General features: G+C 38.3%; 1 protein-coding gene across 3 annotated transcripts in view; it reads right to left on the bottom strand.

Annotated features, from left to right (window-relative positions):
* Positions 1-24,776, bottom strand: part of CPED1 (cadherin like and PC-esterase domain containing 1) — a 142,424-nt gene that overhangs the window by 5,557 nt on the left and 112,091 nt on the right. For 2 of the 3 annotated variants that reach the window (XM_048301208.1, XM_048301209.1), the window contains exons 17-22: positions 20,670-20,787; positions 13,970-14,106; positions 3,858-4,078; positions 3,495-3,596; positions 3,199-3,286; positions 1,209-1,355 (exon numbers count right to left, since the gene is read on the bottom strand). In XM_048301208.1, coding sequence (XP_048157165.1) covers positions 1,209-1,355; positions 3,199-3,286; positions 3,495-3,596; positions 3,858-4,078; positions 13,970-14,106; positions 20,670-20,787 — 813 coding nt within the window. The remainder of the gene's footprint in view (positions 1-1,208; positions 1,356-3,198; positions 3,287-3,494; positions 3,597-3,857; positions 4,079-13,969; positions 14,107-20,669; positions 20,788-24,776) is intronic. The other variant, XM_048301210.1, reaches the window with a different exon arrangement.

Genomic DNA, 24,776 nt, shown 5'->3' with positions numbered 1-24,776 from the left:
AAATTCTCCCCTGATCCTCCCCAGAGACACAGATTCTGTTGAGATTCCTTGGGCAGAGAAGCAAGACCAAATGTGCACATGAGCTCATAGAAAATAATGGAGGAGTACATGAAAAATGCTGATGACCGATCACACCCTGTTTTTCCACCCAGTTCCATAAAAAACATTTGAAATATTCAATTTCGACACTCACGGCTTCACTCAAAAGATCTGTGGAAATTGCAACCATCAGCAATGACCCACAGAAACACCAGCATCTGGGTTCTAGATAAAAAAGGATCAATACAGCTGTCTGGGTAAAATGGACGGAGGCATTTGCTCCATGGGACTATTTATCAATCACATAAATTTCTACTCTGTGACTTACTCCCTCTTTTCTGGCTTCATTTGGACTGAGCTGTGTTTGTGCCTCTCAAGTATTGAGCAGAGTAGATTAAAGGACTGGTTAACTAACCACACCTGCTGATGTTGGCCCCAAAGCAGGATAGAGGCCCTGGCACGGGCCTGAAAACATGTGAGCTGCTGTGGAGCCTGAGGCGGAAACCAGCTGGGAGGTTGACACATGGCACGTGAGCTCATGTGAGTCTGATAACACTCCCAAGAAAATTCTGTAGGTTTTAGTCAAGAAAGCAGGACTACAGGTGTGAGCGGGAATCAGCAATTTACACTTCTGTTTGTACAGTGGATCACTGTAACTATTCCAGATTATTTTTTCTCAGACATAAGAAAACAGATACATAGCATTAAGATAGGTCCTTCAATTTTAAGCTCCATTTTAATTGTACTTATGGTTTGATGTGAGTGTGCTGAGCTGCTCAGTTAGGGAGGCATCAGTCAAAAACCTGTGAGACTGAGTAAAAAGAGACACTGAGTCCATGCAGAAGCAGCAGAGATACATAACACGTAATAAATAAAACAAGAACCTGGAAACTGTGCAACATCGTTTTATATGAGTTACCTTTGCAGAAGGGCACGTTTATTTTTATTTCAAGGTATCACCAGGCCAGCAGTTCAGCATGTCCTTGGGTGGCCTTGCACTCTGAGCAGTGAGGGACAAGTGCCACCGTACAAACTGCTTTCCCCACGATTTGTATTCAGGCCTAACTTTGAGTGACAGATGCTAACCTCACCACATGCCTTTTTGTTTCTAAGACCTGAAAGTCAAAATTTCTTAAATACCTGGGAATGATATAAGTGTAAACCATTACCTCATGGAAATGGCAGCCACACTTCCCTTGCAGGAATTCTTTGTAACGTCCCATGGTGATGACAAAGGTGTCAACCACTTCATAGCCCAAATTTTTTGCTGTATCCAGAATAACCAAGTTTTCATTCCACAAGTTTTGCACTTCTGCCTGCATTCCAGATAAAATGTTGCAATGTCTTGTCAAAAGGACTGTTTAAAGGTTATTGTGTCATGAAAATAAATAGCAAAACTGCATTTTGAACAAGCAATTATGTTATACTACAGACATGAATTACTATAAATTCACTCTTGAAAATAGCTACTACTCCAAGACTGATATAGGGTTTCTTCAGAAATTATAATTACTTTTCAGTACACGTGCAGCTTCCTTTATAGGAAGATTTCATGATAGTTTAAAATATAATTCCTGGGTAATGGTTTTTAACTTGTATTTAGCTAATGAGGTGTAATCCAGAAAAAAATTCCAATTATAAAGTTGTCTGTAACAAATAGTGAAACTGCTCCTTTAAAGAAAAACTCAGCTTCTAATCAAATTCATTGAGGCAGCTATTTAAAAGGGAGTACAGGACCATGGGTATCTTAAATATGGTTATACTGAAGAACAGATTATTGTTTCTGAATATACTTCAGGAAGACCAAGAATAGAAAAAAAGTTAGCTATAAAGTTGGCAAGGCAGTGGATTCGACACAGCAGATGAAAGGCTTGTGAGAGTAGCTGGGGTAATCCTGAAGCATACAAACCACACGGGTAATTTGGCATATGATTCCAATATTGAAAGGGAAATGAATGTTGGTTATGCACTGTAGTTGATTTCTGGAGCTTTTAAAATTTATTAAATAAGAAAAAGAAAAAGGTAAACCTGGGAAGCCTTTAATACTTTATCCTTGCCTCACGTACCCTGGATTGAAGTTCTTCATTCTAGGACTGAATTTTGCTGAAAACTATGACAGGAGCTATGAAAATGATTCTTCATGTTGATGACAACAGTTTCCTTAATTCATTCTATTTAGGTCATGCAGGTAAATTAAGAAAATTGTTTGAATCAATAAGGAGACATTCAATAGAGACAAGGCAGATAGGCAGTACTAACTTAGAAAGAATGGGCAAAATCAGACAGGGCAGTCTCTGTAGCAAAAGGAAGGGTGAGAGTAGCAGGAAGCCACATGCTGAATACAGCAGTGTGTTATGGTTGCAAAAATACGTGGGCGCCAGTCCCCAGTGCACAGGGAGTGCTGTACATAATCTGTGAAAGGTAATAATTTTCTCTTTTCAACACCTGGAAATAGCTGGAGCATGACACACAGCACTGGTAGGCATCATTTACTCCATTCTGCCTTGCAGTGCTTCTCATCCATGCATTTTATGTGTGTTCAATAGCGAATCACTGTCCAAATTGTAAATAAAAATAGTGAATTGAGTGAATTACACAGCGCATTGAAATGAGCACATTTGTTACTCTGAGAGGCTTGGATATGATTTAAACCGACTGTAACATCCGATTAACATGCAAATAACAGGCTGGATTCATCAGTACATTCCAGCTGCTCTGTAATGTTCTGGCTTCATAGGTGGGTTAAGATGGATTTATTGAGTTGTGCAAGCCAGACGAGTGAGTCGGATCCAGCAGTAACCGTGGAGGAAGCCTGGGGAGGGCCTATGCGCAGTGTGGCATGAGGAGCAATCTGCTCATCCCCAGCACGATCTCTCAATTTTGGCAGCTGGATTAATATTGGAGCTTCTTCTGGTTCTTGGGACAGCTGACCAAGTATGGCATCTCAAATGGCTCTCTGATTGCAGCAGAATCCATGAAATAAGGAAATTGGTTTGAATCCCTATTAGTAAGCAGTATAAGCACATACAAACATTAACCTTCCTGGATCCACTTAAAATGTGCTCAGCAGAGGTTGTAACATATTTTGACCAGACAGCAAATTAGTGCTGAAATTACAAGTCTTCCATGAAAATGCACTCAAAATGTACTGTGTCTTACCTGTGACAGAGAATGGATTCCATCCACTGGAAGGTGAAAGCCCATCCCTATGGATTTGACAATTACCAGGATATTTGATAAATTCTCCCTGTTTTGCAAATTGAAAAAAAGAACAAGGACACACTTTTTTCTTAACAGACACATCAAAAGACAATGCATACTTTATTTTTTTCAAAGTCATTTAAGTACACGTCTATGAAAAAAACAAATTAAAAGTTTGTATTTTTATAATTTTTTGTTGTTTCTCATAGTTTATCATATCAAAAACTGGAATAACACCAAGTACATAACATTACCTGTTCAACACCTTTTGGATAATTAGCAGGTGATTGGAATTAAGCCACTGAACACCACCTACAATTAATACGGTCTGGTCTGTGTTCTCCAGGGGACGTGACCTGAAACCCAGAAAAGAAAAACAACACACGTTGCTTTAAACAGATGGCAAACATTTTAACTACACTGCTTTGCATTTCACTGAACTGTATCTGGCACCCTGATCAGAGGCCTGATGTAATTTTCAGCTATTTTTTAACCACACAATATGGTCTGTGCAGGTTATGTTTTATTGTTTACTGATTTTAATTGTAAAATGTGTTAAACACATTTGGGAATAGAATGATGATACAAACAAGGGAGATACAAAGTTTGTACCATACCTCTGCAGCAGCTGTTCCAGTGCTTTTTCAAAAGTCGGTCTCTGGTTTGCATTCATCCAGAACTGGGGGTAGTAGGAGTAACTGATAAATGTTTTCCCCTCGTTGATATTGTGATAACATTTAACATCATGGGTCTTCTGCCATTCCTGAAGAGTCTTATTCACTCTTTCTATTAGATAATACATCATCCCTCTGTTAGTTGAGTCACCTATAAAAAGAATCTTCAGATGGAAAAAAAGATATGACTTAGAAGTACAATCCAGAAACCAAAGCTAAGAAAAGCATACGGCTAGTTGGGAGGTTTTTAAATGCTTCTCATAATGTTCCAGAAATATCTTTATGAACCGCCAGTACCCTGGCATCTTAATACTAAATTTCTCTTTTAGCAAAATCTGTGTCATTTGATTAATAAAAAGCTGTTTTGTATATTTTGAAGGCAAAAAGTGCAGGTTATAGATAGCCCTGCATTTTCCATCCTTGGTGATAATTTCTTCTGCTTAAGCTTATATTTACTTCCATTTTCTAGTACACACTTGCTCTCATGATTGCTTGCAGCTTCCTGCAGTATTTCCTTCAGTTTTTCATGTGGTTTGTTCCTACACAGCATGTATTGCTCTTAAACAAATGGGATTCATTAGAATTTATATCAAAGTAACACACACACACACACGCACACACAACCCCCATGAAGGATGCAGCTGCTGCCTTATTTGTAGAGAGATGGCCTTTCTGCAGTTTCAGAGGGGAAAGAAAAGGGTCTTATTTGGGTGGAGGATAATCTGAATAGAGTCCTGTTGTGTGTGATGTGACCACCAGGAAGCACCATGGCCTGAAAGGAGTTAGAAACCCTCCCAGGATGACAAAAATGCTGTAAGCATAGCAGTCTCTGCTGGGCTACCCTGAACTTGAAAATGAATAAAGTAAATTTGGGTTTGCTCCTACTCATTCCGTAGATTCCTCTGAAAAAACAGACGTCTCTGTATGGGGAGACTACAGAACTTAAAGTGTTGTGGGATTTTTTAAAATGTTATTGCCCTATTTTTGAGTGAATAGGACTAGCATTTCCTTCTGATGAAGCACGTAATAGAAGAAAAGTCCAAAGAGTAGGAGAATCCAGTTCACTGTGGTTTGCCAGTGAAACTGTGTGCAGAATCCATTACCCCAATCACCTCAGCCAGCAATCCGCAATGAGGAGCAAAAATGTAAAACTGGGATTACGAAACCCATAGAGCCATTACACAGTAACAGCCCTGTTCTCTGCACAGAAATACTCAGCTTCTCCTACCTCCTCTGGCACTCAGGGTAGTTGGCATCCTGTAAACTGGGATTTTGTTGTTTCATTTCTTAATTTGATTTGGAGTTTGATGTTTTACCACTTCCACCTTGAATATTTGATGATGCAAATAAAATTGAGACTGCACAAGATGATATGTTTAAGGATATATTTCCAAAGCTTTTCTTAGAGATTTTATGTGGTAGAGGCATTTTGGACTACACTCATCTAACACATCTATTTATCTATTTATCTATTTATCTGTTTGTCTATTCTCGTCAGGAATGTCACAGTTTTGAAAATTGATTCCACTTCTCACTTTTAACCCATTGCGATTAAAAATAAGCCACAACAGTGTACCAATGATACTTTCCACAGGAGAGAAGGAATTTCAGATGAGCATACCCTTATCCCTCTTGGTTAGGGCCAAAAACGGGCATGACAATGCCTTTAACTTCCTATGCCTTGCCCGTGGTGGGCTGCAGAGAAGCCCTTGATAGATTATGTATGGTAGCAAACAAATTTCAACTAGCACTGAGCCCACAGAGGCTCTTCTAACTCCTGTCCTGGACTCCTCAAAGCTGCTTCATTGAGGAAATTCTTTAACAGCTGCTGCTCATGCTTGTATTGCATAAGCATTTCTCTCACATGCAAGGGGGTTTTCAGCTTTTCACATCGTGTCAAAAGAAACCTCTTTAAATCAAGCATAACATGACTCACAGAAGTCAAGGATCCTTGGATCCATGGAAGGACTGGTTGCATATTCTTTCTCTCTTTCCCTCTCTGACAGACACACACATTATTTACAATTAGGAAGACAGTTCATGCTTAGAATACGTCCTAATTTTAAAATAGGTTAACTTGAGGTTTTATGCAACAATTCTTTTAGGTTGCAAAATCTCTTAATCTCTCCAGCCTGTCTATATCCTTGTCTCTTTAATCTCCATTTCATAAGCCCATCACTGTAGTATCTTGATGCATATGTATTTAAAAAGCAGTTCTCAGATATTCACAGACAAGGCCATCATTAGCTTCTAATGTGGGTGAGAACACTTCTGTAAAAACCTAACACATTATTAGCAGAATAACAAACAGGACCTACCGAGTTACACACGTACAGCAGTTGGTAGAAAATACAGACTGCTTCTCGTCTACTTCTAGTAACATATGACACCATTTTGTTATCACAGCACATGGGAATTGCTAAGGAGAATATTCAGCTATTAATTACACTAATTTGGCAGATGGGATGTTTTTATCTCATTCTAGTGTGACTAGAATTCTCATAGCTGTTTTCTCCTAACTATATTTGATCTAATCTCATCTACTACTGATTTCAAATAGCAGGACAACAACTTCCATGGGAAAAAAGGAGAAAAGAACCATGTCCAATGCCAATGAACATGATGCACAGATGTCTTTTTTGCCAACACTTTGCATTCACCAGCAATTTAGGTGTGAAGAATCATGCAAACATGTCCAAAGTCTCAAAGACTGCAGAGCACCAAAGATTAAGATCTCTTTCCCATGTTTTTGTTATGTCAAAATTAGAGCAAAACACATACACACACCCCAATCTACATCGTTAAACGATTTAGCATTTTAGGGCTTTGCAATTTTTCTATACCTACACAGGTACATACACATAAACAGTGGACCCATGACAGAATTTTCAAGTCTGCCCTGGGGTACCTTGCTGGCCAGGTCTGGAGATGGAGGGGAACTATGTGCAGTCATTTAGTAAACCCCTATCAGAAGAAAGAAGTTAGATACGATCATGTCTTAAAGTGGCAGTTCTAGTCTGGAAATGCCATGATGCTGGGTGCCATATGAAAATATCAGGTGGGCCTTAGCATACTCTTATTGTTTTTGTCCTGATGTTCGGAAAATGTGAAGTAGCTGACAGGAGTCAGAGCAGATTCCTTTAGAGCAATCAGATCATGAAACAGGCAACTGTTAAGGCCCTGACATACTTCTTCAAATACTATCACAAGACCGATGAGACTGCGCTCAGCCCATTTCCAAATCAGGAATGAGAAAGATAGCAACATCACACTGGGGAAGAATACATGTTGTTCCTCTGGGGAAATTAGCATAGACTTTTAGAAACAGGTCTGCTAAGAGAATAGTCAAGGCTTGCTGCAAGTGGGAAAGAAAGAAATGGGCCAAAGTGGACTTGTGGTTGTACAGAAAGATCAAAAGGGGAGGTTATTCTTAAAGGTGTCAGTCAATTATAGTACCCATATTAGCGTTCAGTCAAGAAATCTTTGATTGTTCAAGTAGGTATGAGCCACATCAGGACTGTATCACTGGAATCAGACAAATTTGTTTAACTTTGTTTTTGTCTTCCACAGTGAAATCATGGCTTTGTTGAAAGGTATGAAAACTAGGACTGCAGTATGTGAAACCTATGGCTCCTGCCCACTAGCTCTCAGAGGGAGCTCTAAAGTCTGTTTGCAGTCATCACGGGACAGTATCAGCAGTCACCCTCTGGAGACTGTGTGCTGGGATTTTGAAGGGAATGCTCTCTCATACGTCTGAAGAAGATCTCAGATAGCAAAATAGGTGTGCATTTCTTGTAATTTGATGCACCCCAGGCTGGTGGATGCTTAGCACATCACCAACACATCTGCACACACACATCCGTTCATTAAGATCTTGTCTGCATCCAACAATCTGCTTCAAACCATTGGTTCAACCATGATGTGAGACGTGTAAATCCTGGAAAAAACCCCCAAATTCTTCTTTTTCTTCTCCTCGAAAGAAAAAAAAAATTAGTGGAGGAAGAGGATATCTGTAGGTATCCTACCCTCTTTTCAAACTGCCCTTGTGGAGAGTTGGCCAAACACATTTTGTTGTGGTATGCAAGCCATCAGAAAGCATCTTTCAAAGTCCACCTTTTGCAAGTCAGCTTCATTTTCAGCAAATGCTTGGAGGACTCAAATGTTAAAATAAGTGGTGTTTAGCCCCAGGAAGAAAACCTATGTCCTTCAACTAACCCAAGAGTTCTAATGAATGAAAATAATCTTTCAGTGTAATTGAATGTATGGTAACTATAGACACATTTATTTCTATACAATTAGATGAACTCATTGTAGTTGCATGTGCCATGTAGTATTTAATATGATTTGAACAAAAGGCTCCAGGGATGATTCTGTATTTATCTCTATGAAATAATGAGGAACATGATGGCTTAGGTGTGTAGAGTAAAACATACCTCATTTTTTTTACAAGTCTGGCACAAGACTTAGTCATATACTGTTCAAGTTGATGGGGCATTTGTCTGCAGGATGACTAAACAATCAGACATACACGGATTATAATTTTACCAGACAAAGAACAACGCTTCCACACAGACAGATGTTTTCACTGTCTTCTGTTGCAAATATTTTGTGTGAAAAATTCCATTATAGCTTAAAGGCTTTGAAAGATTGTGTAAGCATAGAGGAATTCACTTCTTAACAAGACCTATCATTAAAAATTAACCACACTTGGGAAATTTAAACACCTGAAAGTTCAAAACACTACTTAACTCTAAAATATTATTAAGAAATTATAAGTTAAAATTCCTGTTTTAACAGCTGAATTTTAAGTACTTCAGCAAATATTACCTTTTAATATTTCCTGTTCTTAATTACACATGACTCAATGGTACCTTATTATACGACTAAACTCTGGGTAGTATTTCTCAATGATAAGCAAAATATATATCCCTCCTGCTATTGAGGCCAACTTTCTATATACTGCTAATTGGATAAATAACAACCTGCTAGAACCCTTTTCCCTTCACCCATTTTTAAAAGTAAAAAATCAATCTTGTACAAAAATCAAAGAATTGTCTTAATACATTTGTGTATGTCTTACTGTAAAAAGTCGTTAACCACAGCTACAGAGAATTTTGTTGAGCCAACATAATAGAGATATAGTATTTTATTATGATGAAAAATTTATTTGATTCAATTAGGACATATATATGGAGCTGCCTAAGAATGAGACAGTCTGCATCTCATTTCCCTTAAAGTGGAGAAAAAAGCCTGCTGATATTATAAGTGGACTGAAAGAAAATCTACTCAGCCAGAAAAACCTTAACCTCAGCACTTCAAAATTTTCCTGTTTACTGTGTATGAAATACAAACATATGACTGACTATTCTTGCTAACACATCATAAAGCAAAATAAAGCCTCATAAAACTGTTTTTGTGCATGTACATACATTCTCATGTCTCCACCAGCTTGAGTGTTATTGTTTCACTACAGGTGGTCTTATGTTTTTATGAAACCAAGTGTCCTGGTTTTGGGTGGGATAGAATTAATTTTCTTCCTAGTAGATGGTACAGTGCTGTGGTTTGGGTTCAGGATAAGAATAATATTGGTAACACACTGGTTACCAATATTATGGTAACTGATGGTTTCGTTGTTGCTGAGCAGCACTCACACTAAGTCAAGGACTTTTTAGCTTCTCCTTCCTCCGTGCCAGAGAGGATGATGGCACAAGAAGCTGAGTGGACACAGCCATGACAGCTGACCCCAACTGGCCAGAGGGATATGTCAAACCATATGGCATCATGCTAAACAATAAAAGTGGGGGGAATTGGTTGGGGGGCAGCGGCTGCTGCTCTGGGATGGGATTGGCATCAGTCAGTGGGTGTTGAGAAATTGCATTGTGCATTACTTCCTTTGTATACTTCTTCTTCTTCTTCTTCTTCTTCTTCTTCTTCTTCTTCTTCTTCTTCTTCTTCTTCTTCTTCTTCTTCTTCTTTCTTCTTATTTTCCCTTCCTCTTCCATTCTGCTAAACTGTCTTTTTCTGAACTCACAAATTTTACCTATTTTCTGATTCTTTCCCTCATCCCTGTGGGCGAGTGAATGGCTGTGTGGTGTTCAGCTGCCTGCCAGGTTAAACCACAACACACAGAAACAATTCAAACAGTTTTATATGGACACAAACTAAAATAGCAGTTAATGATGATGTGAAATCAATTGGAACTCAGCCAGGGAAATGGATTTCTCTTATAGAGAAAGATTATAATTTTACAGATGTGCTTTGGAAAACAAATCAATTTTAATGTAAGAAATAAAAGTAGCCTGGAGTCAGAAAGCAAATTAGAAAGCATTTTTGAAAGCTTAATTATGATGCAGGCAGGAAAAAAGTGCTCTGTTTGGGTGACCACAAATATATTTCAGAAGCACTGACAAATGAATACAAGTTAGTGACCAAGAGATATCTGCTGCATTTTGCCATTGTTCTATGAAACTCGAGAACAACAGAAGGATTGCACTTATAAACACAGTTCATCTTCCATGCGCTGCATTTCAGCCAAAAAGAGCATTCACTTTACATCTCAATTCATCACTTGCTGAAGTGAACACAAATCAGGGACACAGCACAGCACTGGTTAATTGTTGCATGTCTCCCTTCACATTCATTAAAAGTAGAAAGATAAGTAGGGTTTTTTTATCTTTTTTTCCCCATATAAAACTAATAGAGAAGCACATGAAAACAGCCTCCAGCTACCAAAGTTGAAATCTGACAGTGGTATAGAGATTAACACCTATTCAAATTAAAAGATGTAATCACACACTTATGCTGTTTATGTCTTAGCATGATCATAGAATCATGGAATGGTTTGTGTTGGAAGGGACCTTAAAGATCATTTGGTTCCAACCCCCTGTCATGGGCAGGGAACCTTCCACTAGTCCAGGTTGCTCAGAGCCCCATCCAGCCCGGTCTTGAAGACCTGTAAGGATGGCAAGTTCACAACTGCTCTGGGTAACCTCTGCCAGAGCTTCACAATCCTTAAAGATTTCTTCCTAATATTTAAACCTACCCTCTTTCTGGCCATTCCCCCTTGTCCTATCACTACATGCCCTGGTAAAAAGTCCCTCTCAATCTCTCTCGTAGACCCCCTTCAGATACTGGAAGATTGCCCTAAGGTCTCCCCAAAACCTTCTGTACTCCAGACTAAACAGGCCCAATTTTTGGAGCCTGTCTTCATAGGAGAGGTGCCCCAGCCCAGTGACCACTCACAGGCCCTCCTCTGGACTCATTCCAACAGTCAGCATTTTTTCTTTTGCTGAGGACCCCAGAGCTGGACACAGTACTCCAGCCAGAGCAGAGGGAGAAAATCACTTCCTTCAGCCTGCTGCCCACACTGCTTCTGATGTAGCCCAGGGTGTGGTTGGCTTTCTGTACTGTGAGTGCACACTGCTGGCTCCCGTTGAGCTTTTTGTCCACAAACACCCCCAAGTCCCTCTCACTGCTTTCAGTCCATTCCCTGCCCAGCCTGAATTTGTGATTGGGATTCCCCTAACAGAGGTGCAGGACATTGCACTTGGCCTTTTGAACTTCTTGAGGTTCACAGAGGCTCATCTTCCAAGCCTGTCAAGGTCCCTCTGGATGGCATCCCTTCCCTTCAGCAAGTCAACTGCACCACACAGGTTGGTGTTGCCAGCAAACTTGCCTAGGGTGCACTCAATTCCTCTGTCCATGTCAACAGCAAAGATGTCCTTTGTAAGGGATTTTGAACTCCAGAGACCAAAGTTACACAAGCTGAATATTTGAAACCCCTGCATAGAGTGGCACCCAGGTTAGTTGAGCCCATTTTGAGTGGACAGATGAATGAAGTTCTTAGTGAACTTCAGCAAACAAAAATGTAAATCAAACAGCATTCCAGATCACCTCAGTGTCCTCACTTGGGTTGATGACTTTTTCCCTTTCATTTGGCACTCATGCTATTTTTTGACATCTGCTTTTGTTTCCAGCATTGAAACCTCCTGCTTATTTTATTAAGGAAATTATGATATCTTCAGTTTGAGATGTCAGTGATCTCTGTAGTACTTAGAGACAAGGTATATAATAAATCAAAACTAAAATCACAATTGAGGAAATATAAACATTTATAGATGGTTATCAAAATCTCTTTTGAAATAAACATGTATTTGTTCACAAGAATTATATCTTCCTGCTTCTCAATAGCTCCTTTATAAAAAGTCCAGGTTGCTTAAACCTAAATAACGCAGACAAAAGTCTTTTTCAGTAAGCAAATGAAAAAAAATTCTTTTTCTACTACATCGCTTGGACAGCGTAAAGTAATTTCAACGTTTGACTTATCAAAGGCAGAATCAGGATCTTATCAGCCAAGAAGGAACCATTTTTTTTCATCTGACTTTGGTATGAAGAAAGTCACTCTTAGTTCTTAAGTTGCATTGACACAAAGGAGTTGATCCAATTTATTTATTTATTTGGTAAAAGAAGTAAAAATGCAATTGCAAAATGTCACACAAAATTAAAATCACTACAAAGTTATGATAAAATAACATCTGAAGGAAAGAGATAGGAGAAATATACTAAAAGGGGAGCATGCTTTAGAGTGATGACTTTAAAAGAATAAACCAGGTAAATGGACATCTGTGCAAAGGTAATAGGAGTAATTCAGCAGATTTCCACAGAGCAGCAAAGGTTATCAGACAATGTCAGGAGACTCCTGTAAAAGGTGCAGAATGGGAAACAAGTGCTATTAGTTTTACAGAGATTTTTCTCTCAAGGTGTTAATGTAGGTCACATAGGATCTGGCTGTCATCTGACACTAGAATAGATCAGCGACCTCAGAGTTAGAATATGATGGAATTTGAATTACAAAATTAAGCTTCACAGACACTCATTTCATACACTTGGTTTTAATGGAGCCTTTACAAATGCTGTCCTGTTTTTGACACTCATGAATGAGAGTGGTCAGATATGGGATGTGGAAATGTCAGCAAATCCTCTCAGCAATTCCCTGGCAATCCACTTCCATAGTGGCATACTGTTCCTCCACTGTCCTTCAATTGCCTGACCAAAGGGTGGTTTCTTGTCAAAGCAGCCTTATGACCATGGAAATCAAAGACCAAAGCAAACCAATCATATTCTTGAATATTTTTCTCTGTGGTGAATCCAGAAGAGCTTGCTTTGTACATGAGAAGCAAATCAAGCTTCTCCTCAGTCATAAAAAGCAATATTTTTTTTTTTTTTTTTAATATTCTAGGAGTAACCTACAGCTCTATAGTAACAGAGAAAACCACTGGAAGAAATAAAGCAAAATTGCAATAAAGTCCTTTGTGCAGGGCAAGAAATTTATCAGAAATGAAGGAGAAAATATTAATTGAAAGACTATTATTTTTGTATTTGTCTATATGGAAATGCTCTTGGATTTTATCGAAATGCCACTTTCAGTTACTATTTTCTTACCTAGGCAATACACTTTAAAGAGCTTTATAACAATTAATTACTTACTTTCTGGATATTTGTATCCTCAGTAAGGTACCTGAGCCTCAGATCAGAGCTCTCTCTCAACAGTTTAACAGTCATAGCATGCTTATTAAGGAGACCTTGTGTTTCCAAGCAATCACTTTAGAAGCTTCACTAAAAGAAAAGAATGTGCAAGAAGACTTGGTAAGATTAGTGTGCACAAGCAATGCCATGCATTAGGTATGCAGCAGAAGAAAACCAACTTGCATGTGAGACAAAACCGGTACAACAATGCAAATATGTCCTCCATTCGCTGTCCTTGTGTACTCACTGCAGGTCAGACTGACAACCACATACACCATAAGTCTTGAAACTCCAGTGTTGTGACCTAAGATCCTCTGTGAAACAGCAGCAGACAACTGTGTCTGCATATGAGGCTAAATTACAGACAGCGGTTGGTTTTCATCCCTGTGAATTTTTCACCCAAATATTTTTCTAGTTACAATAAAAAGGGATTTTTCTCACATATCAATCTTAAAAATATTTTGAAAGCTTCAGGACACTAAATATCCAGGTAAATAAGAATGAATTAAAATGTAAAGCCTTTTACATACCCTTCTGCCCTCCACACAGCGCTGGAGCTCGGGCTTGGCCAGCACAGAGTATTGGCAGCCGTGGGGCTGCCATGTTATTTCTCTCCAGTCGCAGGTTCTGTTGTCAGAGCAGCTGAGGCAAGGGACAATCCATTGCCCTGGAAAACAGCAATGAATGTCAGCACCTCCTCTGTATTCTTCTGAGTAGTTTTATTACACAGGAAGTAAGTAAGATATTTTTGAGTATTTTATTCACATATGAGTAAAAAAACCTCATATGGGAGTTTCCTGTAAATTAAATGCCCTCCAATCCTTTGAAGAGACTATTTCGTTTCACTGTGTTATGCCCTTTTCCTTTAGCTAGGGTGGGAGTTTCTTCCTTTCCTGAAAGAGCTGCGAATGCTCAAATTTGACAGCCAGTTGTGGGTTCATTTCTCAGTCCATTGTTGCCTTTCTTGTAGCAGCTTATCCTTTCTCAATAGAAGGGGTATGCGAAAGAGAAAACGGGTGAGGACGTTGGATGCAAAAAGAAAATATGCACATTCAGACATGTCTGAAGATTCATTCTCATCTACAATGAAACATCTAAAGGTTGGGTGTATGGTTGAGAGCACTTGATATAAAAATGAAGCAAGATTAAGACTTTCCTTCCAAAACACTATTTTTTTTAACTTGTGAGAATTCAGAGGATTGTCCCAGACTGCACAAATACACTTCAGAAGATGACAGTAAAGTGAAATGAATAATATACGTGATTTATGAGAGCCTGATCTTATTTACAAAAATTATTTTGAAGATTAGGAGCATAAAGTAGGATTACTAAAAATCAGTGGGTTTTAGTAATCCCTTATCTAAGGTTAAATGGTTTTGCTATTTTGATTTTCTAAAACTATTCCTTTCCAAAATCCTACTGGAAACTTGAGGGATTTAATTTCTGAAGGAAGACAGAAAACTTTTGAGTTGCCTTTGTATTCGGATGAACAAAAGAAACTTTTTCTTGCTGTTAGAAGTACACAGTGCTGACAATATCTCCCAGTGCCTATGTAACTGCCAGCAAAACCTACTTCTGTTCTTATTGAAGGCATTACACAAAGAAGGGCACAGAGGCCTCACATCCTTGTGTCAGTGTTATTGGGCCTTGCTACCACAGATGAGTTTCTCACCAAAGCCCAGAAAACAGAGCCAAAGTCAAATGCCTGGAGATCAGACCTGGCCTTAGAGTTTGTCCCCACCACTGCTGCCAGGCAGCAGCTCAGCAGCCAGCTGTGTGCGATGGATTGCTGCTGCACAGGAAGCAACAACAAAAAGTACAATACTGCCTTTTGATATTTCATCTGGCCAGGGACTGAGGGGGAGGCTGAGTGAAGAAACCCTGCAAGATCCCAGCGGCCTTGGGAGAGTCAGCTGCTACCTCAGGAGCGAGGGAGTTTCCAGGGAGGCAGTTTGTGCTTGCACTTAGGCAAAAGTCCAAGTGACTATGTTTTGGTAAGTAGCAGGGTGAGTTGTCTTAGTAGATAAAGAAGTCCTTCTAAATAAAAGCATCAAGAATTTTTTGTATGGGAGCCCACACAGGTACATCTAAAGGACGAATACATCCCACAGTGCCATGACCATGCAGTACCAGTGGCTGCGTACACTGCACAGCTGCCCTTCTTTCTGCCCTGTGCAGAACATGCTCACACCACCCTCAGAAGCACTTGTAGATGATTTGGAGCAAATAATAGAAGACTGAACCTAAACAAAACCTTGGACTCTGGCTTTGAGCACAGTGTGGTTCAGTGAGCATAACCCAGCTTCCCCTGTTCCCATGGGCATGGGTGCCTCATGGAAGCTGTGCTGGGCAAGCAGCCCAGTTCACAGCATGGACGGAGGAAGGAGAGAAGGAGGGAAACTCAGGACCATGGTGGGAGGGTGCAAACAGAAAGACAGAGATACCCCACGCTTCTTGCTCAGAGGAGTTTCAAACTTGCATTTTCTGCATCCTAATCACTCAGCAGTTAGGAGAAATATTCCCCACTCAGTTAAGGACCACTCTAAAGTTCAAAATTCATTAGGACAGGCAAACAGCATGCTTGTAACCTGGTAATTTTTTGTGAAAAGAGAGATCTGAACTTTGATCCCTGAGCAAGATCCTATGTAGAATTTTTATCAAGGGGTTAAATTGAATCTTTATCAAGTTACAAAGGGGATAATCAGGTTCTAGAGCAGGGAGTCCTCTTCCAAATGAATACCCTGCTCAGCTGGGACACCAGAGGCTGAATTTCGACTTTTTCTCTTACTGTAGCCTCCCAGCGCTGCCTGTTGTGAATCCCTTACTCATGCTGGCCCTCCCTTGGCTTTGTGGTGCCCTGTTCCAGGCTGTGGTCCCGTGGCCATCACTGGGGCCAGGAATACTTTGACCCTCCAAGATTTCTATTGCCACTTGTGGATCTTGCCATTGGCTCCCACTTTGCAATCTATGACTAAATGGTCATTCCCAGCTTCACAGCCTTCTCTTGAGGAGATTGAAAATGCCAGGACTCTCATAACCCAGCAATAGGTGCCATGCAAACACCTTTTACTGCTTTGTACCTTTTGAGAGCAGGGACAGAATGGTTGGTTGGTTTGAAGTCTGGACTCAGACCCTGCCACTACTATAGAGGTCTTAATAAATGACCCAAGAGGTGTTTCAGGCAGTGACCTATATTTTAAAATTATATGAAAACTCAGTATTTTTTTCCTGATGTTGTAATTTTTCTTTCAACCCAAATACATAAAAGTTCTGGCAATGTCTACAACATACGAGATCCCTCATTTCATGGAATTTTCTTTTTAACATCCCATACTTTTATGAGCTGATCTGGTCTTATGTAATAAACTAGAAAAGTAGAACTATATAAAATGAATATTGGGGAGCCAAAATATCTGAAAAATAAAAGTTTAAACTTTGGCAACTGAAAGTGATAAGTAACTTTTGACTAGCTTCTTTTAAATAGTTTGGTTTATGTTCAATAATTCCCTAGGCATATTAATGAAAAAAAAGATCAATTTCTGGCATATGTTAAAGGTTAGTGGCAAATGTAAAAAGATTTGAGAACACACATATATGGAGATAAATTCATATTTATAGGAAGCACTAAACATTTAATGCTAACAGAATACTTCCTGGTTTTATATTTACATAGAGTTTTTAAATGATGCGTGTAAGTTTATGCATTTTAAATCCAACTATTGTGAACTTTTCCTGTTGCAATTTCACAACAATTGGTCAATGAATTCTTAACCTTCAGAAATAGGATTGTGTTAAAAGATAAAATGAATCTCACAAAAAAGAAGACAACAGTGAAAAATTGCAAACATTATTAGCTTGGAAATTAGGCTTATATTCTATGGCAATTTTAAGTTGCTCTTCCCTCACTTATATAAGTTAGCAGCACATAATCCAGCTTTCAGCACCATTTCAATCAGGCAGCATTTTGTGGTGCTTCAGGCAAAAGCACTAACATTGGCTCTACCAGGAACGGGCAAGTTTACCAATAATTAAGTGAATGAGAGCAAGAAAGAAAGACACACTGTTAGTTTCTTCACAAAATAAAAATTGGCATAATCAAAGTTTTATGAAAACCAGTAAGCAGGAGGTTTCCACAGGAAGAGCGAAAGCTGGATTTTTGGCTCATTAGGGTAGTTATCAGTTGCATACATAAATCTTCTGCTGAAGATACGAGATAAAACATTGCCAGTACTCCTTAATACTGTTCTCATAAAATCACATGAAAATAAACAGACTTTCAAAATAATTAGTTGGGATTGTTTACTTTCTATTTAAAAAATATTAGCCTAAAATTGAAAGTTTTAACCAATAACGGCTGTACACTTGATAGTTTTGCTTTTTCTTTCAGTCTCTTTTATTTTTATTCATCCTTTTACATTGTCATAGTCACAATTACACATATTTTGCTTTCAAATTTAAAATCAAGGTTTTTCTATAGTGCTGAACAATCATCCATAGAAAGAGAAAATATTATTCTAGCTTGATAATTCAAAATCTAAATGTTTAACCTACACTGATGTTAATTTGTTAATTTATTACTAGTTTACTTTTGCATTTGGTCTTTATTTGGTACCCTAAGGCATTTAGAAAGGTTTCTCTCTGTGAATAGGCTATGGAAATATTTTTCTTTTCATTCTAGCTGCATCTATGAAAAACAAAAGTAAAAACTGTTTTTAAAAGGACATGATTTACTACAGAATAAATAGCCTTAGGCCTATGGACTTATGGCCAAACTGAGATTTACTCCTTGTAACCAAAGGACACATTCATTTTGTTGGACTTCAATTTATGTCTCTGCTGGATCCAGATTCAGACAGCTGTTGAATGCAGAGAGAGACCACACAGAATTATTTTAGACTGGGTACAGTTGTAGGAAGAATAGAAAGTGGGATATAACTAAAACATACATGTCACAGCAACAGAAAATTAAAAGGGAATTTGTGATATCTTACCCACCAGATTTTGTAATTGTCTACAAACCACATTTCTACAGACTGCAGCAATCTAATCCACCTGCAGGAATTTAGCACAAGTTCTCATGGTGTCTTTCAGTTCTCTCTCCCTCTCTCCTTCTTAGAAGCCAAACACACAGTTAATATTTGCTTACTTCTGTATTATTGATAATGCAAAAATGAACAACGAGTTAATTTTCATATGATAGCCTGGCTCAAACCACATGAATCAAAGGAGAACTTCTGAAAGAAAAAGATTTTTTTGGTAGAAAAATTGTAATTTCATTCCACGATGTAAACACAAAGGAAAGAAACTTCCCCTGTTGTATATTTGCATTTATTGATTAAAAGAGGGATGGGGAGAGAGAGAGAGAGAGAAATAGTGCAAATTAAGTGTATATTTGGAAAAGTGTTGAATTTCCTTCAAAGAATAGTGCCAGGGTGACTAGGAGAAGAGGAAGTCACTTCTGTCACGGTTAGACCCTGAATTACTGCCTCTGCTCTACCTCAAAAGGTCAGAAATGAGTTGTGAAATCCTGGTTGTACTGAGCTATAAAGCAGCCTTCTAAATTCTACCATTAATGTCAGAAGAAGTAAGGTTTCATCTCTATCTCTGATGCTCCACCTCAGCCTCTGTCTGTGAACGCTCAAACACAAGCTTTTCTCAGCACAGATATATTTTACTGTAGTAGTACCTCAGTATCCCTATGAAACTGTTTCCTAGCATGAGAACAGTGTATGACACCACCTTACCTCTGCAGAAGTTTTGAGTTGATTTCTGAGGGGAAATGACATTGCTTGGCTTCTCTGAAAAATTAACTTATTTAAGAGATGTTCCTGCTTTAGCAGGGAATTTGCCATTTGCCATTGTTCATTGCCAGGATTGGTATATCATTTGTTGGTTACGAATTTGGAATGATGCTTTCCAGTTCCAGGTGGGAGCTGAGACACACATTAACTCTATACAGTTTCTTGTTGCCAGATACTGCAAACCCCACTTCTAGGCTCACTAAACACCTGTTGGCAATATTCACTTATAAGCACAAATTATTCTTCCCTGTTTAATATACTTGTCCTTTGAGTATACATCTCCTGAAGTTTGTTTGAACTTTAATTTTGTATATTATTCACAATATGGCTGCAAAAGATATTATATGCAGCCTCACTTAGCTAGATTCAGTATTCAAAAAGAGTATGTTGTATATCAGGAGAAGGAGATGGTCTGCCTGAGAAAGGACTCAGTGGATTTGGTTTGGGCTTTCTAGTGTCGAACTTTATGTCCTGATATTGTTGCATAGAATGATTCACAATTTGTGTGATTAAAATACGCTGCTAGGAACAGCAGTGTCTCTTTTGTGCATTCCCTCCATATAACACAAATTTATTACATGCCTCTGTTTCAAATGAAGTGATGCATTCAGGCAGTTCCCACATTCCTGCTACTTTTTATAGATTATTCAACGAGTTTGTGCAAATTTACTGCTGTGGGGGGCTGCTCCTGTCTATGGCAAGATAAAGAATACAGTTGTGTCAGTAGACCATAGAGGACTGTTGGTTTATTTTTCATTTCTCTAACCAAGAACCGAACAGAATTACTTACTGTCTAATACAGCAACAACTTAAATATGAAAAAGACCCCATGCCTGAGTAGTTAAAGTACACTGGAATAAATCTTCATGAAGCTGTGACTTTCACATGAGTACCTGTTTGACAATCTGTTGTAATCTGAGTTCTCACTAAACCAAAGACATGTCTGGATTGTATTGGTTATTGTATAATTCTTTATTTGTCCCCCTTGTTTTTTAAGGTATAAATATATGTAAAATTAAAAACTAGTTTTGGGTTTCTAATATAGCAGTGGAAATATAAAATCCAAATGGATCTAAGTGTTGTGTTCCTCTTCTAGAGTTAATTTTTATTTGGAGTAGAAAAACCCTTCTATTTAGGATAAAGCATTTTTATTTTAAGTGGTTTTGATGGAACATTTCAATGCATTTTAAAGACTATATGAAAATAGCACATGCAGTGGTGGTCACTGATTAGAAAATTATTAAACAAAAAATTCTCACATAAACAAATTAGCCTGATTTTAAAAATCAGTAACTATTACAAGTGATTAGTTCCATTTATGGTGCATAGGTTAGTGCATGTCTATAGCAAAGAGTTAATAGTGTTTCTAGTTTTTCTTTGAAGAGGTGAATGAGTTAATTTTCAGAAAAAAGGGGGATAAAGTACAAACCTTTTGTGTCTCCAGCTTCACAGGTCTTAAACACTGTCTGTGAAATTGCTGAGAGGTATTCATGAGAGAGAGGCTGCAAGCCACAGGACTCCTCTGGGTGAATTTTGGAACCACAGTCCTGAATTAAAATAGAGTCTGTGAAAATGACATCACTGCACCCATCCACATCACCTTGAAATCCTCTTCAAGAGTAAAAAAGTTATTTGGGGTGGTTCTGCAATTAATTCGCCCTTAGCTCTTCAATATATAGCTTAATATGAAATTTAGAATCCTTTTTCCATTCAGACAAAGGTTTTGCAATAAATTATCCCAGTCCACAGTAAACATACAAGATACTACATTTGCTAAAGATATAAGAAAATTTATTAAGGCTAACATATATAACATTCATGTAACATCATGAGGTCTCTACATATTGTATAATCTCTTACCTATTTGCCCTTAGGAATTTTGTATGCCTATTTGTAGTCATATGGGATCCATTTCTGTGATGAAATGCCCCAAATTAGCTTCAGGAGATACAGGTGCTTAAAGGAAAAAAATTTCTATTTTTTAAAATGATATTAAAATTAATTTCACCACTGTTATATAATATCATTCACTGTTGCCATGAGATTATGCTACATCTAGGACGCTATGCTTAAATTGCACCAATGAGCAAAAGACAATTAAGTCCTAACAGGGTCAAGGTGCTGACAGTTAATAGAATATGTGCCACTGATGTGGATAGCAATATGAACACATCTTGGAATTTTGTCAATACTGGTGGTTCTTGATTATGCAATCAAAAAGCAAAGTGAAACCATTGTCTCACAATTACTCTGATCTCATTAAACTCCATGGTGGTGAAAAAAAAACCTAAAAAAAAAATCTTCCCAGTGACTTCAAAGGGTTATGATAATATCTCTGCATAAATAGGCAACAAAACAGTGGTTATGTGTGGGTTGTCCTGTTCTCTGCTTAATCTGTCTACCTAGGGAAAACTGTTATGACAAAATGAATGGCACAGTATCTTCTAGTATTAAATGGTGTTTGGAGTCTCTGGGTCTGGACACACTGTACAGCTATTTGACAGTATAACTTCAACTAACATCAATATCAGAAAGTTCCTACCCTGCAGTAAAACAATTTGCACAGGACTTCACAAGAAAGCCCCAAATTCCTGAATGTGCTGCCATTGCCCTCAACACAGTGCCATAAAATAACTCACCAGGGATTTTCTTGTTCATTCTGCCCAGGGTATGTGTTTAAGCAAACAAAATTTTATTTTAATCACATTTCTTGGGCAAAACCATTAACAACAATTTCATGTTTCTGGTTTATTATTAATTACAACCAATATGCAGGGAACTATGTAACTGATTCCCTTTGCCTTTGTTGTGTTTCCAAAGTAAAGGACACTGCTTGCATTTAATTTGTAATTCACATCTAAACTATCATGTCATGAGAGGTTGTGAATCCCTGAACAAGATTTATTTGTTTCCTTTTTACCTTTGTAGGAGACCAATCCTTTACCATCCTTGACATATTGAATATAATATGCAAAATGAATCAGTGGCAGCTACAGATTTACTGCAGTTCCATAAATGTATGGCACATTGAGGGTTTTTCTAACTGCATGTAGATTTTTTATTGTTTTCTTCAGGTGCCATGGTGACATGACATCCTCTTTGCCTTGCCCAAAGATGAAACATCTTGTGATCTTAAGCATCTTTACAAAAGATCACTCATGGCAAAGATGAGAGCCAGACATGTAAACTTAAATGATAGTTGATGCTCTGTGTCTGCTCTTCCTGCAAACCTTCATTTTTAGAAGGGAGACATAAAAAGGCCCTTGTAATGTCTGAATTAGAATCAAAAGAAAATTTCCCCTGCATTTAGCATTGACTATAAGATTAGTGTGGTATTTTGCTAGTAAACTTTTATCTTTATGGAAGATTTTCTGGACACTAGCAAATAAAAGAGGAATAAAGCTGTCTTCTGTGTATCTACCTAGCTTTTAATCAACATCAGTTGATACTTAGAGAGTGAACATTCCTGGAGTCCATCTGCTATGTGAAATGACAATTTCCTTGTCTCTTTCAGATCACACTACAGTGAACCTGATTCTTCATAACATTTAAGCCTTTAAGAGATGAAACAGATTTTCAAGTCTGTTACTTTAGTAAGTTTTCTTAATGATTACCTTAAAAATATTTGGGGCTATTAGTTCATGGTATTTTGTTTATTTATAGTCTGGGTGCCTAATTTAATAAGAATGTTGCTTGTTTAGTTCACCTTTCAATAACCACACTATATTTCCTCTCAATTATATACTTACGCATATACATATACATACATAGTTTCACTCAGATATATATAAATAGCAAAAAAAAAATTACAACCAGTTTTAAAATCTCACAGGTGGAGACAGAGAGAGAGAGAGACAAACAAAGCATTACACACATAACACACTCATGCAGCTGATGTCACGGGATGAATGTCATATAGCAAAGACCATTGCAGATGCAGTGATGCTTTTGATTAAGGAGTCTAACAACTATGGATGGATTTTTTAAATGGATTTTTTATTGTTGTTGTACCTTTTCACCGCCTCCACCCTAATGAAAAAATGATCACTGTGAAATTGCAGCAAAAGGAAAGAAGGTAAGAAGCCCTTGACTTTCCTGGGAGAAGTCATCCCAATAGGGAAAAAATGTCCATTTGTGTTCATTTTAACACTTGGTGCTCCAGCAGTGACACAACACCAAAACAAAAATCAAGTTACTTTTAACATCTACAGCTGCGGCTACCTATCAGCTCAAAAAGGCATTTTCAAATAGAAAGGAATGATTTTCAGTATTTTTCTGGAATAACCCAACTCTGTTCATTCAAAGCTGCGGCTAAAGCTATAATTTTTGGTGGAAGTAGACTTATGTTAATGAATTGAATGCTTTGGAAACTCCCATCCAGGATGCCTGTATACAGGCTCTACAGTCAGCTTGCTCAGTAAAAGTCCTTCTTGTATTTATATGAAAACCTCTAACAGTCGATGGGAGTGGTGGGCTCAACACTGAAAAACAGGCAATTTCTGCTTCAGTACTCATTTCTGAAATTATATCCAGCCCAATTCACTGAAGACTACCCCTACCAGTCTAATAAAGGATCAGAATGTTTTAAACTAAATAACAAGAGAAATATAATTAAGATCACAGGAATTCCTTTTAGTGTTGCATACAACCAACACGCAGGCAAAATTCTGCATCCTTTTAACATCCAGAACCCATGCATGGCTGAGAACTAGTGGATGAGATAAACCCCACTGAGCATTCTTGGTAAAGAAGGCAAGAGACCCCTCCCCCTGCCAGCTCTGACCCTGTGGTCCCTTGGCCAGCACTGCCCATCAGCCTGGCAGGTCACCCAGCCACCTCCTCCAGGCACTGCAGCCCTGCCTCCTCTCATGGTGCTGCCAGGGCTGTCTTATTCCTTCTGACTGCACTTTAGACATGACAGAATAAAGCTTCATGTGAAAGAGGTAATTTAGAACACTTTTCTGTTGGTCTTTGTAGGCTCACTGACTGAACTTTATTTGATCTGGTTCTATTTAAGCTGACCTGAGTTTCTCATTAAATACTTTCACGTCTCTTTAGTCCATCTTTTTCTTCTATTTTATACATAACTAAAACTGCATGAAAAGTGATTAAAAATGATGCTATGGAAGGACTTCTAATAAAATTAGTCAAAGAGTGAGCTCATGAAATAGTGAAACTGTATATTATTGCTAGGTAATAAATTATGAGCAGATGGATTAGCTCCACTCTATCAACTTTCTTAATATGGCAGGGATAAATGAAGGAACAGCTGGCATATTGACCTCATTTCAACTGTCTCCCTCTGTCCAGCTGCAGTATTCAGTGACAGATGAACCTCTGAAGATCCAGAGGTTCAGGCCAGTTCAGTTCAGCACCCAAATTGACTAGATTGAAATGAAACATGTGTGTGTACAAAATAAGTATGGAGACCTGCCATAAGGAGAGGCATTCGCCCAAGAAATTTCAGTTTGCTACTGCTGTTGGATGGGAAACAATGACTATTATTAGCCATCAAGCACTGTCGAAGGCATAGATA

Source organism: Corvus hawaiiensis, chromosome 4, assembly GCF_020740725.1.
Source record: "Corvus hawaiiensis isolate bCorHaw1 chromosome 4, bCorHaw1.pri.cur, whole genome shotgun sequence".
Lineage (NCBI taxonomy): Eukaryota > Metazoa > Chordata > Aves > Passeriformes > Corvidae > Corvus > Corvus hawaiiensis.
The sequence above is the reverse complement of the archived record's forward strand: the minus strand, read 5'-3'. Positions and strand labels throughout refer to the sequence as shown.